This window comes from Phaethon aethereus (genome assembly GCF_964289735.1).
Source record: "Phaethon aethereus genome assembly, chromosome: 5".
Classification (NCBI taxonomy): domain Eukaryota; kingdom Metazoa; phylum Chordata; class Aves; order Phaethontiformes; family Phaethontidae; genus Phaethon; species Phaethon aethereus.
This window is the reverse complement of record NC_138579.1, coordinates 42,654,619-42,670,457: the sequence shown is the minus strand read 5'-3', so window position 1 is coordinate 42,670,457 and position 15,839 is coordinate 42,654,619. Positions and strand designations below refer to the sequence as shown.

The window sequence follows — 15,839 nt, the reverse complement described above, 5'->3', positions numbered from 1 at the left end:
CCCCATAGTTTCTCTGCTAGAAACTTGGCTGGGATATCCAAATTTGAGATGCTATGGAGACTAAATTCCCTTAATTTCCCTCAGGAAAGGGTGGTACCTCTCTTTTTCTAAGGAGAAAAAAAAGTGATTTCTTCCTACACACTTAAATATTTGGTTTTGAAAACAAGTATTACTTTTAAAAGTTACAAAACCTGGAATTAACCATTTAGAAATACAGCATAATCTGACAAGTAAGAAAATGAAAACAGTGAAACAGGAAAATCTAAGAAAAACTACACTGACAATTTGTTCCAAGTCCCAGACCGACCAGCAGAGAAGAAAACCAGTTCTTGGCTCAGAAGTCTTGATCCTTCAAAGTGCTGAGCACTATGTCCCAATTACACAAAATCTGTAAGCACATGCATAGCCTTGAGCATGTCATGTTGACAATAGTACTCTAATGGTTAAAATGAAACACTTATTAAGTCCTCAGTCAGATCAGAGTGCTCGATTTCATTTAGGATGGATCAAGCTGTAGCCGCAGCCTCGGTGACAACAGAACGCCAGTAGCTTTCTGATTGTCCTGCAAGTCATCTCTAGGGAGTGGGAAGATGGCAGGAAGCATACAAAAAGAAATCCACATGGCTTGATTAACACAACTTAAAAATTCTATTTGCAAATGTTCCTAGAATGGAATGGAAATCTTCACCACTCTCCTCCCAGATCCAAAGGATGCAATGTTGACAGCGATAGAGGGACACCATCCACTCTCCGTGTCTCTGAGAGTTGAAGACGTGGTGTGAGCTGGTATGTTTGTCAACAGGTTATCAGGGCATACACTTTTTAGAGTGCATGTTTCCTGGGAAGGTCTCAAACTCGATCTTGCCCAATGGCTAGAAAACAATCCTGAGCAGCAAACTGGATTCACTGATAGAGAGAGGCCAGCCCCAATCTCCACGGGGTGAAAGGGTGGACCAGCTATATCTGAACCATGTGTTTTGGTAAAGATTGTTGGACTTGGGCTTCTTCTAAATTCTCTTACCACCTGGATAGGCATAGCAGTCCAAGGGGTGGCAAGTATCAGAGTGATTTTGGAAACCTTGTGGTGAGCAGGTGTTAGACCATCACATGGAGTCTTCCTAAACTCTGGCCTAGAGGAAGCATGGTTCTGAAAGACAATCAGCTCTGGATTTAAATCCTTGCTTGTGACCTCATTCCCACTAGCTGAATTTTCTCTTCCAGTTAGCACAGCTGGGGACAGCCATATATCTCTGGAGGCAGTTTGCTGGGGAAGGCCAGGATACTTAGAGGAAGTCACATGAAATCTTGTGATTTGAAGGGCTGGAGACCCACCTGAAGGGAAGCCTTGCTTTGGTTTCTGAGATCCTGTTGGAAGATCAGCGGGAGTTTCAGGCATCTTCCCTAATTGTGGCATGAGCAGACTTGAATCAGCATGACTACTTCCATGAGAATCTGCTCGAAAAGGCTTTATTGTCAAGCTGCAAGTTGAAATGTAAAGCTTCACTGAAGCATGGAGGTCTGGCATTTGGACATTGCACTGGCTACAGCCTTGTTGAGGTAGGAGGGAATCATAAGGTTCCAGGGATGCATGCAGATTTTTGCTGCGGAGTGTAGAAACAGCTGGAATAGCAGACAGATCAACGTCTAGGCGCGATGTCCAGCTTGGTGGAGCTTTGCAGGAAAGCACATCAGAGGGCAAAGATACGGCAAGCTTCAAGGGATCGTTTTTTTCAGGAGAAATAGGATGAACGCTTTTTTCTCTTTCTGAATATCGCTTGTAAGATGCAGATGTTGACTGAGTGCCAGAACCCCCATATCCATGGCCCTGAGGGTCCCTGGGATGCCTGGAACACTTGGATGTCTCATCAGATGGACTGACACAGTGACCAGTGTTCCCAAAACCTTTCCTCCGGTCAGTGTGTGCCAGGACGACATCTAGCCGTGAACAGTAAGCTCCAGAAGACATGCTGCTTGGTGGTGAGCTGGCATTTCCTGGAGCAAGTTCTGCAACTGATTGACCAGTGGGAGGATGCCATGCGGATGCTGGCATCTTTTGAAAAGGCCTGTCCCGCACAGCAGATTCAAAAGGAGGAGGTGGGGTCATTCTGCTGGAAGAGAGCATCACTTCTGCAGTGGAGACATAGGTCGCAGATGAAAGTTTGCAGCGATGGTCCCTGCATGACATTCTGAAGCTTAGTCCTAAACGATGCAAAAATCAAAGCCACAGAAGCTTGCCTTTCCCCCTGTTTTTAAAACCAACTCCTAATCCTTTTTCCTTTGGCACTGGAAATTTCCATTCTTCCTCTGATTCAAAGGAATGAGAGATGAATAAACATTCTCCAGGAAAAAAATTATAAACTAAAAAAATCCACACTCAAAATAAAAACGCACAGCTCTCCTAATACTGCTAGCACTGCCTGTCATGTCTGCAAAGTGATATGAGTGTGGGATGGGCAGAAAGATAAATTACAGAGCATGAGGCTCTGCTCCCTGAGTGTTCTGACAGTGAGACTGCAGACAGAGTAGGAGGGAGCCAAAAACGCCTGCCAGAGACAGCCTGCGCACTCGCTGTTATTTCATCTGTGAAAAAAAGGAAAGCAGCTAACCTGAGCAATGCATCTGCTGCTATGAAAAGGTTAGAACAGAGCAGAGTGTTCTGGATACTGCTTCTGCCCAAATAAAAAATTATTCTTTTTCTTCCTTGTCTTTTTCAGCTGTTGCTTGTCTGCACTCTGAATGGCAAGATCTCTGCTCACAGGTCTTAGGAGAAGTTGCATGCAATAGCACAACTGAGTTCATAATAAAAAAAATTTAAAAAGATAGATGTTTGCCTAATTTTCTCCACATGTACTCTATTTTCTTTAGCATAGAACAATCCTAGACTAAATCCTGCAGAAATCCTTCAAAGGTTTAAGTAACTTGGATGTAATATAAGATGCTGGCATAAAGTCAGACCTGTCACACTGGCACAGACAGTGAATGAGAGCGCAGTTCTCAGTAGTAGTTCTTAGTTTAAAACACTGCTCTGTTGCCTTCTTCCTTCCCCTGTTGCTTGCTGCTGGGGCAGAGACTTGGTCTAAGGCATATGAAGTACTGGGAAAATAAGATCCAAAAATTATGGGATGACAGAAGCTGCTTTCTTACACACATATTTTGCAGATGTGCAAAGCAAAATGCACGTGACTGAGCTTTGCCTCAAACACAAAAGTCAGAAGAAACACAAGGGGTGGAGGAATTGCATATATTTGTTTGCCTGACAGGAATCTTTTTTGAATGTTTGCTTTTGTCCTTTCTGAAAGCAGCAAATGACAATATTCCCATTGGGAAAGTGGTTTGGGAGTCTTCAAATGATGTCTTGGCTGAATACTTTCTGAAAATGTGTTTGAAAGGACTGCTTTCCTACCCTCCTGCCTGTCTCCCTAGGGAGCAGAGTCTGCGTCACTATGCAGCCTCATTTCAACACCATATAGTAGTAACAGAGCTCCATCCAAAAGGAATAGATTCCTCTTCCACTTGTTCTTCAAATGCACAGAAATAAAATACAAATAGTGACTAAGGAACCTCAGTTCACTGTCAAATTGTATATACTGATACATAAGGCAGATGGTGGCAGCTGCAAAAGACAGTTTTGCGGTTCTTGCTATTTCTCCCTCATTTAGATGGGAGTCCTGCAGCACAGGAATAACCTGTTTGAAGATGATCACACTTTGAGATGAGAGAACAAAAGCAATGGAGGATATTCTGTGAATACAGGAATTCCAGCTGTAAAGGAATCAGAACAATGTTGCCATTTCTATTCAGGGCCAGGCTGATGCATTTCATATTAAAGAACGGCTAGAATCCAGTAGAAGGTAAATTCTTTCCTGTTCTTCCGTGAACAACAGCAAATGAGCTTTTTCTTGCAATGATTTACTTTCTTTATTGATTTCATCTCATAAATTCTTCAAAGGTACAGCTTATTTTGACATGTAGTCCCTGTCTTCTCAGCAGCGTGATAGCCTAAACCTGCATCACTCTGTATTTATACTCACTGTGGACTGACAGTGCTGTGGACATTGAGGTGATCGCCAACATTGCCAGGTCTCAAATCAGTAAAATTTACTAATGATTTAAAACGAGCAGGTAGCAGTGGAATTTCTGAAGCACAGCTGAGAGGTGCTTTCAGCAGTACTCTTTAGCTCTGAGGCAAGCTGATGTTCCTGGGCAGCTGCCTTTTTTTCATGGTATTTTGCTTAGTGTCAGCTGTGGGTTAAAACCAAGGTGACAAGAATGGACAACACAGGAGTGAGTCATCATGATGGAGGAAAGCTAGTAATTCCTGAAAGGAAAGCTGTTCACATTATCAGCCTAACTGGTGCATGCAGAGTAGTGAGAGTTGAAACTCATCCTGAATGCTTGCAGCTCATTGAAGTTCTGTTTGTTTGCATCCTTGGATATGGACAAATTCAGTGTCTCTTCTTCCCACCTAACAGCACTTATACATCACCTGGATTAAATTTGAGCACTAATCCATAACGTGCTTTCCTAGGCGTTGTGGTAAAATTCAGTGATGGTAGGGACTGTCAGTGAAGGAGGAGACATATGGCTGACTGTGATATCCAAATAACCAATTTAGAAATCCATGGTGTTCTGTAGTTTCCCTGGTAGATTGCAGGTAGATACTTGGTCACTGACTACAATATCAGAGACATTTGTCTATATGGTCACACCATGGTGACCTACTTTTCCATTTTATAACAGTAACTGTGTGAGCATGCAACTGTAATTCTTTACATGTACAGACCTCTCACAAAAGCAACAGTTCTTCAATCAGCTGTAATCTTTTGAGGATTAAATATAAGCAAAAATGAGAAACAAAAATGTTTATGAATCTTTTTTCCATAATTAGAGTGTCCTTTTCAACCTAAGTGCTCTATTTAAAAAAAAAAAAAAAATCAGATACAGAAGGTGGTGGAAGGAACCTAAGAGCGCAGGATGACTGTGGCTCCCTCATTCTCTATACCTGCATGGATGAGATCAGCTTGTCATTACACTCCTCTTCTTATTTTCTTGTCATTCTCCCTGACCATAAAATGTCATCTGTGTGAAGGGGTGCTGGGAGGGACAGCCAAGTATCCACTTTACTGTTCCACCTTCTGAACACTTATTCACAGTGAGAACAACTGAATACCAGGCTCCTTAGAAGTTCATAGAGAAAATGCTACAAGAGAAAAATTCTGGTAGCAGCACTGCCCTTCATGGTCCTCAAGGTCACAGCCTTTATTCTCAGGCTTTGCTTTGGCTGAAGAAACTTGTGGTAGAGGCAGGCACTGTGGTTGATCCTACCATGTGAATTTACCCAGTCTATAATGAACACCCACCCCTTTTGTGGCAGTCCACCTTACAGCATATGGCAATGGTAAATTCAGCTGGATAAAGAAGTAACGTGAAGTACAGTTTACCTGTACAGAATGTGCTGGGGGCATACTGAAATTGCCAGGTGCATCCCCTTTTATGTAAGAGTAATATAGTCTTTTGCAACCAGGAATCATGACTGAGGGTCAAGAAGAAACACTAACCCATAGTAGCTTCCTACTTATTTACCTCTGAGGTATATACAGCAAAGCAGATGCCATAGTCACAGTGCCTCTGCATGTTGACTGATATCGATTTAATGAAAAGAGAAAGAACACTGGCCACAATTTTGTAGAGTTTACATTTTCCCTGATGATGCTCCCCATGCAGGAGCTTAGCAATGATATATCACTGCTTGGTAGGGACTTGAGACAGATATGATGCAAATTGTGCCATTTGCTAATTAAGTAACAAATAAAAAAATTTAATGGGCAGAACTATGTAATATTTTACTCCAGAAACCTGAACCTAGGTGAAACTCTCTTGGTTTCATGCTTCAGCACAAACTCAGAATACAGGCCATACTTGCCAAAGGTGCCAGTTTTAGGGAATTATGCAGATAGGCGTTTCCTTCAAGAAATGAGAAGCAGAAGGCTCCAAGCCCATGTGTCTCAAAGGGTTAAGTATCACTGCATGGCACACTTCAGGGTCAGTTTTCCAAAAGATTTAATGCCAGTGGCAAAGCACTGGTGGAAAATAGAGCTCAGCACAAACCAAAAGCCATTATATTGTGCTGCCAGTGGTCTTGGAGAATTAAGAATTATTTTTCCTTAATGAGAAATGACCCAGAGGTATAACCTCCTTCAGCTTTGCTTCAACCCTTCCATCTGGCAACCTTCAAACCATCGACGTGGTTTGCCTGCCAAGTCTCAGCACAGTTAGAGCAATCTATCGATCCATGAATTTAACAGAGTGACTGGAAAAGACTTCTGAATTCTGCACTCAGTTTTGTAATAACAAAAGTCAGACCTCAAGCTGGAACCATTTTAAATAGTTCCATGAATCCAGGAAAGTGCAAGAAAGACATGAGATAATTTAATATTGGTGAAAAAAATCTATTTCAAGTCCTGCAGAATTATGATAATTCTTCTGTCCCTTTGCATTAACTATATCAGCCCTCTCTTTTCATGAGAGGGCTTTTTTCACTAGCTCATCTTTCTCTACTGTATCAAACAGAAACTAATATTCCTTACAATCAAATTCTTTCATCATCATTTTCCGCTGCTATCAACTATCTTGCAGAACTGAGAAGTCAATTCCTTTTCCTGGATTAACTCACACTGCCAACTTCCATTTTCCACTAGTTGAATTTCCCCTTCAGCCTGGGGTGAGGTTTCCAGCAACACCTGCAAGGTAATCTCCCTGTCCTCCAAACCCTCTTTACAATTTCCCTTCTCTCTGAAGCCTACAACACAATTTGCCAGTGGTTAAGCAGTTGGTATGCTGTGATAGATTTGTAAAGCTGAGTAATACTGGACTGTTGTCTCCCTCTTCTGTTGTGACTCTCATCTGTTAGCTCTTATGTTTATTTACAATGAATTATCTTTCAGGCAAGGATCATCTTTTTGTTTGTGGTTCCGCACCTAAGCCCCATAAGAAAGGGGGGTGGACTTGTACATTGCTACAGTCTCCAAGTGATACCACAATGCAAATAGTAACAATAAAAAGAGTGTTTTGTCTATACACAGCCCCAAGGATTTTACGTTGTAGGTGAACAGTAGTGCCCCTTTTAGTTTGAAAGAGTTCAAATGTTTGAAGAGTTTAACAGTTTATTTCAAGTTTGTAATTCACGTACCTCCTGTGAATTCAGAAGCATGTCCAGGTGATCCCAATCCTTGTAGAACATTTGTTCTTGGTGTATTTTCTCCAGCCACTCCTTTTTCTGTTTCCATTCGTTGTATACATTTTCCTTTTCTTCCAGCAGAGCCTGTAGCTTCTGCTGAATCTGAACATAATTTCCAATTAAAAACTCATGTTGGACTTTATATCCCATGGGGCCAGGGGAAGGTGGCAGGAGAAAGGCTTAAGTGAAGTGGTGGGTAAGCCCCTTAAATTGCAACAAAATTATCAAACAGAAAAAAGTAGATCAAGTTTTAGCACTTATATTTGGGCAGAGAGATAATCAGAGGTGCCCGATTTCAGGAATGGAGGAATGCTTCTTACAGCATATACAGCAGTCCAAGCCAAGAGCAAAGAAAGGTAACTGTTTCTCAAGTGTACCTTCTAGAATCAAATCCTAATTCTCTTTATCTTTAGTCATAACAGTGCAATTATAGCACTTCAAATTGGGATAGGACCGATACTTAAATAAGCTATCAACATAGCATATTCTCCTAATCACTGAATACAATCTTCAATGTTAGACTTCATGTAATTTCAGCTTCTGAAGTTTGTATATCCACAGGCCATCTCTAAATTATTTTTTCCTATATTTTTCTACAGGCAAAGGACTTTACAGTCAGGAAGATTTCTTTTTACTATAGTAATACATTGCAATATTCAACAAATTTTCAGGAAATGGCTTGGTGAGTAATCTGCACGAACTCAGCAGTTTTCAAGTGACATGTTAATGAATTGTCAGGGGAGAAGTAAACTAGTAAGTACTGGAAAAGAAATAATGCTGTGAGAATCTTAGAAGCTATTTGTCTTGAGTAAACAGTCATTTTGATTTCCATCTTTCATTTCTGGGGAGTTAAATATACCAGCATAATTCATTACTACAGAAAATGTTTCAATTAATCCTTAAACTCTCTCATATGTTTAAGTGTTTTCATTCTTTGGTTGACAGGTTTTTGTCCAGCCTGGTCTGCTATAGATATAGCACTGTAATGTGAAGCAGAGTATTTGTGTGAAAACCCAGTTTGGGAAGTGGGTAGAATTATCTCCATCGCTCAGAACATCGTGAACTTTGTGAATAAGCTTTGCTGCAGTGGGCCCTCAGGCGATGCCAGCACTCATCTATTGTTGAGCCAGGATGCGGAACAGACGTTTTTGTGCCCAAGCTAGGAAACACACTGAGGAAAATGTAGGTCATGCATATGGATACGTGTGAGTGTACACACGCATTTGTATGCTTACAGCACAATATAGTATAGAATGATAGTTAGGCTGGTGTTGAGTAGCTGAATGTGTGTGACTGAACTCGAATGAGTTTCAATTACCTCTTTTGATCCTATTTCCTCATCTTGCAAGAGAGACTGTCCTAGCTGTACAACATGATTATACTTCTCTTCTCGTGCTTCAATCTCTGCCAGTAGCTGCTGATGCTGGGTAAGTCTCAGGCTGCTAGTAGATATGTCCCGAATAGTCTCCTTGGCTCTCATTTCCCTTATTATTTCTGCTGTCCACGAAAAATAGTCCCATACCTGGAACCCAAGAAAACATGAAAGTTGAGGTTAGAGCTCAAGCTTGGGTTATCAGACAGGAAAATCATAACTTGACTGTTCAACTTTAAGTGACTAATAGGTAATAAAATCACAGATAAGAAAGAAAATATTTCATTAGGTCTTAGAGTACTTCTATGAATTTTAACAAAGGTGGATAACACGACTGTAGGAATTTCTACATACTGTGTTAAATCGTACATGTTTTGTAATATCATAATCATAATCAAACTGTATCATATCACATCAATAACAACATGCTATAATTTATTGCCCTTTAGTCCGTCACTCCTTAAGTGTTTTCTGGTGTTATTCCTTCACAGAGGATAAAACAATATCACCCTACTTTTCTGTGATGTAGCTTTGGCTAATACTAGTCTGTTCAAAACTTAAGTTGTACACATATTCTAAAATGAGACTTAGAAGAAAAAACAAATTAGCTCAATCTAATAGAGGTGGAAAAAAGGCAAATCACAGGTCAGAAAAAATTGCTTAAGCATATCAGGTATGCAAATTCACCTCCTGGTTTTTGGAACTATATGACTGAGACTGGCACAGAGACACAGTTCTGGAAGGAACAAGGATGTAATGCTAGTTTACTTTCAAAATCTGATGAACCGGTAAACATGTTTACAATATCTTAAAATGTCTGAAGCATTCAGCTGATACAATTATGGGCAGGAAAATTCTTAAACAAATCCCTGAGAGTTATTTTCTGACTGTGACTGAAGAAACTTGTGCAAGTAAGAATAATTTGACTTTTTCTGCATGTCTTTTTCTGCACTTGGTTCTGCACCTTCACCAGTCCATTTACTTTAGACATCTCATTTGAATCTGTAATAGGTGTTTTGCTCTTATGTGTCAGTTGGTAAAAAACAGGACTGCAAGGGACTGTACCAAGGATTATATGAGATGATTAATTAAGTTTTATTATAGTTTAATTGTGTTTGGGTAAGTTGATTCAATTCTGAGACGGTAAATGGTCTTTTAGTTTTTAAGTGTATTTTAAAAGACTGTTACGTATAGTAAATGCTGAAGAAAAATGCTCTTTTACTGTATAGAACTAAAAATTTTCTTTTGTGAATGGCTGCTGGCTTTTCTGCTGAAGGAAACTATGTAAAGGAAATAGCTTCTTGCCTGTTCCATTTTACCCATGGATTTTTATCCCTATCATCAAAATTTTCTACAGCTCAAAGCTGGCTTGTGAACCATTCAGCCAGAAAAAAGTATTTTCAGAAAAGCACCACAAAATTGAAATTGGCCAATTTGGGGCCCCTAAGACTTTAGGCTTTAAAGACAGGATACTATATTCTCAAAGCCAGTGCAACACAGCTACTAAATGACTCTTTAGAAGTACTGTGGTCCTCTTAAAAGGGCCCATGTAGTGCACATGTGTTGGCCTCATTTTGATTTGCAGAACTAATTCACACACAGCCGGATGTCACTGTAGACACTGACATTGCACTTGGCACTGCAAATGTCTAAGACTCCCTGAGAATTTAAGCTAGGCATTAGGAAAACTTCATAAATCTCAGGATATTTAATGCAATGGAACAAGTCAAGAGCCAGTAAGAGGTTATTGGACTGCCACTGCCAGCAACATTTAAGAACAGACTAGGCATCAGTCTGCAAGAAACTCCTAGGACAAACTTCAGAACAAGAACCTCAAACCATTTAGAAATGCTTTGAGTCTATGTTTAAATTCCTCTTCCTTGACAGAGTTCTTTGGAAGATTTGGAGCCCTCTGCTGTTACTGTGTGTTGTCAGTTAGGGCCAGCTCTGCTATTTAATAAGACTAAAATTGTACTTGATGGGATACAAGGAGATACACTAAATGATTGTGCAGAATTCTCATTTTTGGAAAGGCTGATTTGTTTTTGTTTCACTTCTTAATCTGTGTACAATTTCATAATGAAAAAGCCCCATGGACTGCATATGGACAATACTAATGAAAAAAGTACACTGAACAGCTGTGACTAACATTAAGTTTGTGGGCTTCTTGGCATGGCTGAAAGAGGAAAGAGAGCAAAGTTGCCTCTTTGTGCTCAGCAATCTGAGAGATGTTCTGCTACAAAGCTGCTCTAACTTATCCTAGACGTACTGAGATTCTTATGATCATTAGAGATGGCTATTAGAGATGGCTAAACTCGTCTTGTCCCATCTGGGCAGAAAGATGAGTTTACCGAACTTGCTGAACCAGCTCTTCACTTCTTCAGGAATTATTGTCAGGAAATGAGGTGAAAATTGAGAGGATAGAATGGTAGAATCATTTAGGTTGGAAAAGACCTTTAAGGTCATTGAGTCCAACCGTAAACCTAATACTGCCAAGTCCACCACTAAACCATGTCCCTAAGTGCCACATCTACGTGTCTTTTAAATGTCTACCTGTCTTCAGGGATGGTGACTCAACCACTTCCCTGGGCAGCCTGTTCCAATGCTTGATAACCTTTTCGGTGAATAAATTTTTGCTAATATTCAATCTAAACCTCCCCATGTGCAACCTGAGGCCATTTCCTCTTATTCTATCATTTGCTACCTGGGAAAAGAGACCGACACCCACCTTGCTACAACCTCCTCTCAGATAGTTGTAGAGAGCGATAAGGTCTCCCCTCAGCTTCCTCTTCTCCAGGCTAAACAACCCCGGTTCCCTCAGCCACTCCTAAGACTTGTGCTCTAGACCTTTCACCAGGATCAGGAATACTTCTTGCCGGCAGACTGACATCAGAGAGACAAGGAAATGCCTGAGGCATAATCCCATCTAGGCATGTCACTGAGAATACAGTCACCTGGCTTTGTCATTTTGTTTTATGATATTAAGAAAGCACCTTAATGACTGTGTAGCCCTCTCTGTTAAGCACTGACAGATTTATATCTTTTTAAGGTGTTCATTACTTGTAAATTTATCAATGCAGATGAACGGACACACTGCCAGAGTAAGAAATGGGCTATAGATTTGCCATTCAGATCACAGGATACATCACAGATTTCAGACAAAATTCAAACCAAAGCTATTTCATATGGTTCCAATAAAAAGAAAAAAGCACCCCCAGTAACAGGACATTTTCTATCTGAAGTCAATAACTAAATTTATGACATAAGTTATGAAACAAATAAATAACAACATGACTCTGTGCAGCTATGTTTTAATGGATAAATCCATCCAGATCCAACTCTTGATGAAGATGACCCCAGGCTGAAGACTTCAAGAGTCTAATACATACTCGAAGAAGTTTGCCTTGTTCTTACTATCATCCCTAGATCACTGTCAGAAAGACAGTGGACAAATGAACCTTTCACCTATGTCAGTAGAGCCACTCTAATTTTCCTTAAGTCATATTCTAAGTAATTTTATTTCCTCATCAACAGTTCTGCACAAGGTAATGGATTTTTAATAGTTAAAAAACAAACCAACCAAACCCTCAAAAAACCAAAGTGCCATAAGCAGCCTTTATCTCTAACTGTACAATACATTTTTGGATGAAATATGACAGGTAATGCTGATCTGAACCCTTTTAAGAGACTTAAAGTGGATTAGCCTAACATGCAGAAGCCTCTCATGCTAACACAAAAGCATCATGTACACTCCAGTTTGGTCTTCGTCCCAGCTCATAACCTTAAGACAAGCTTGTGTGAAGGTTTTTTCCAGGTGAGCACACTCTTGATATTCTCTGCTTCTCACCAAACATGAAAACACAATGTGAGCTACCAGACATATCTTTGACACTGAAGTTACACCTGGAACAGTTCAAGAATATGAAGAATGTAAAGGTATTCTAGAAATCTACATTAGCAACATCCTTCATGATAAAAGGGGGCACACTTGCTACTTTAGTACCTGCTACTGTAGTACTTGCAGCAATAATCTACTAATTTGCAGTGGTGTAGCTCAAGTGCCTTCACTGAGACTATTGACATTCGCAAAGTATTTTGTGGCAAATGGTAGCTCAGTGACCTACTGAGTTCTTTGGAGAGAAAACATTGTGGATGCTGATATTATGCTGACATATGCATGTCACTATGTTTAAGCAACTTGAGAGGTTACTGCAAACACCAGTGAGTTGTATTTTATATATTACATGAAGTTAACTGAGGGTTATTGCATGCTCTGAGAGAGAGAGAGAACAAACTTTTATCCATTATAAATGGAAGTCTAACATCTACTTTTATCAATCTTACCCAGTGGGAATTGCAAGGTCTTTGAAAAGACTACTGTTACTCCTGAAAAGTGATGGCCATTTCTGACAACTGTCAATTATCCTATACACAGTTGTATACAAGCTTCCCTTCCTACAGGGGAAGATCCTTATCCTCTACCACCTTTCTAAATAGCTACAAGTACTTAAATACTTGATTAATAACACAGATAGCACCTGCAGCCTTTTACATCAACCTTTGCAGCTTGGAAGTACACCTGTGATTCACACACATTGAAGGCAGCTTTCCCCTGTGTACCAATGGACAGAAGGCAGAAGTGCTTACATCTGCTTGAAACTGGTAAAGCATGTATGCTTGTTCCAGAAGTTTCTTGCGCAGTTCCACCTTAGACTTCAGGGCCTTCCAGTTGGTCACTATTGCGTGCTGCTTTGCTTTCAGATCTTCCACCTGCTTCTTTGAGCAGTGAATCAGCACATGATCTGCAGAGTGGATCAGCTCCTGCAGCTATACACAGGAATAAAAGAAGAGGGTAGGAAAGAGAGAGTCATAGAGATCCAGCTAGTATCAGAAAAGTTATGATAAGGGCTATGTTAACTGTACATGAAACTACAATTCAGGCAAAATTTTCTGACCTAACTTTTCTCATGCTAAACAAAAACTTCCCCAATTTCAGTTCTATGGAATAACAGTGACATCCAGTGTTTGCTAAGGCTCATCACAACAGTGATTTTTCAAATAAGCAGACAGATCTTGTTTCTCCTTTTTATGACCATTTAGTACGAGTAATGCAAATAATAGCTAACCATACCTTGTTTTCCCCAATGACCATATAGATTAACCGTGACTACATTATCTTCATGCATGTCTCATGCTCTTTTACCTTTAAAAGCAGCTGATGGGATCAATTCTAGTGTTATCTCCCATAAGGCCAAGACATGAGGCCACTGATAAGTAATAATGGGTTAACTACTTCAGTAATCTAAATATAACACATGCTGTGTTAACTACATCATTAAGTCTTCTGAATGAAGGGATGTAAAGAAAAGTCATACTAGTTTTAATGGTTTAGTCTAGGCAAATCTCCTATATACAATGAAGCTTTCTAAACAGCTGTTCTCATGAGCTGAAACTTTCCACAAGTTTGTATAATGAGCCCTATCCTTTCTCACAGACCAATTTCTACCCCAGTAAACTTGTCGAAAATTTCAGACTGCTGCCCCATCCTTCCTTCTATAATTCTCTATAGTCTATAAATGCATTTTGTGTTCAATGAGTATTCAGTTTCTCTGCACATAGAACAGATGCTGTATTTTTGTTGTAATAACCTGGAACACTTTGAAGAAGGCAGTAAACACATCATAAAGCCTGGCATAATCAACACATTTATCAATATATTTCAAAAAGTGATCAAAAACATCCCTGTGAATTACTTTAATAGCCAGCACTCATTATAATATATCCCTTATTTTGAAGATTTTAAATTACCTACTTTATGACTGCCATCAGACTTGAACATATTAAAAAAGCAGAAGACTAAGGAAGATCCTTAGAGATTTCCAGGCTCTCACAGAAAGCCTGTAATAATTTGTTTCACAATACCAAATTATTGCTATGATTGTCTTGGAAACTTGAATTTTGGCTATACATTAAAGACCACAAATGACTTTCATTACCTGCTGCTCATTCCCAGCGAGCTCATGCTCCAGGGCCACATGGTTCCGGAGCTGTGTTTGCACACCTCTCATGTCCTTAGCAACATCATCGGGAATACTTTTGGACTTCTCCTAGAAGGAGGAGATCAGAGAAAGCTTTGTTACTTTCTACTTCCAAGCAAAACATACTACGAGCCTACTTTAGTAATTTTGTGTAGTGCAACTCATACTGCACAGTTAAGGACATCCTGGGTTACTCAACTATGATAGGTAAAAGGAAGCCAGAAATATCTGTCCTAGAAACTCCCTTATAAGTATCTTAGTGATTAAGCTGTCCAACTGGACTGTGTGAGATGAAGGTTCAAGTCTTTCTCTGATCAGACAATGCAGGAGAATGTCTTACAGGCTTTGAATTGGGAGTCAATCTTGAGTAGGTACTGCAGTGACATAGAGTGAATTCTTAAAGTAGCATTAACAATCAACATTTTCAGGCCATTCTTTGGGATATAGGTGGTCTATCTGTGAACTATCTTTAGATAAAAATTTAGTTATACATACTCAGGAAAGATTAATGTAAAGGTGAGAGAAATGGAGAGACCATCACATAGGAGGAGACAAACATTTATTTAGGTCAAGAAAGGTTCTGAGGGGATTTAGTTGTTACACAGGCATGCACTGGGAACACAGCAAGTAAAAAGAAAAGGCATTTCAGTTGGAGGACAACACTGCTACTAGAATAAAATTATTAGAAACTTGCTCCAGGTCAATTTAGATGAAAATTAGAAGAACATTTCTAATCATTGGAGAAGTGCATTTCTGTAACAGATTCACAGGCTGGTTTGGGGTACCAACAATGCATCCTGGTAAGGTGCTGTAAAAGGAGATGCTTATTGTAGTTGCCTATGCTATGATGGCACTGGAGTTGGTGACTTGAGCAAGATCTTCTAGTACTATGTTCCTTTAAGAAATGGCTTTCCTTGGTAGACATCTGACCAGGGTACACAGGAAGGGATGGGCAGGATGACTGAATTGTTCTCCCACTCAGTAGTGAAGCTTATTAACAGGATAAGGTGCAAGAAGTGTGTATTGGTTGCCTGGACCAAACTCAGCACGGGGATAAACCAACAGCTGGTCTGTGAAGTGCTTCTGAACTATCACTTGTCACTGCCACAGAATTAACTACTTCATCATTGAAGTTAAATATGCACCAGGTTCTGAAAACCCATGGTATACAGTGAAACATTATGTCATTTGA

At 39.9% G+C, this 15,839-nt stretch overlaps 1 protein-coding gene across 1 annotated transcript in view; it reads right to left on the bottom strand.

The window, feature by feature from the left end:
* SPTBN5 (spectrin beta, non-erythrocytic 5) overlaps positions 1–15,839 on the bottom strand; it is a gene marked incomplete at its 3' end in the record, with an annotated part of 99,051 nt that overhangs the window by 48,540 nt on the left and 34,672 nt on the right. Inside the window, exons 30-33 of the mRNA XM_082000514.1 lie at positions 14,606–14,716; positions 13,257–13,436; positions 8,556–8,759; positions 7,190–7,339 (exon numbers count right to left, since the gene is read on the bottom strand). Of these exons, the coding sequence (XP_081856640.1) occupies positions 7,190–7,339; positions 8,556–8,759; positions 13,257–13,436; positions 14,606–14,716 (645 nt within the window). The remainder of the gene's footprint in view (positions 1–7,189; positions 7,340–8,555; positions 8,760–13,256; positions 13,437–14,605; positions 14,717–15,839) is intronic.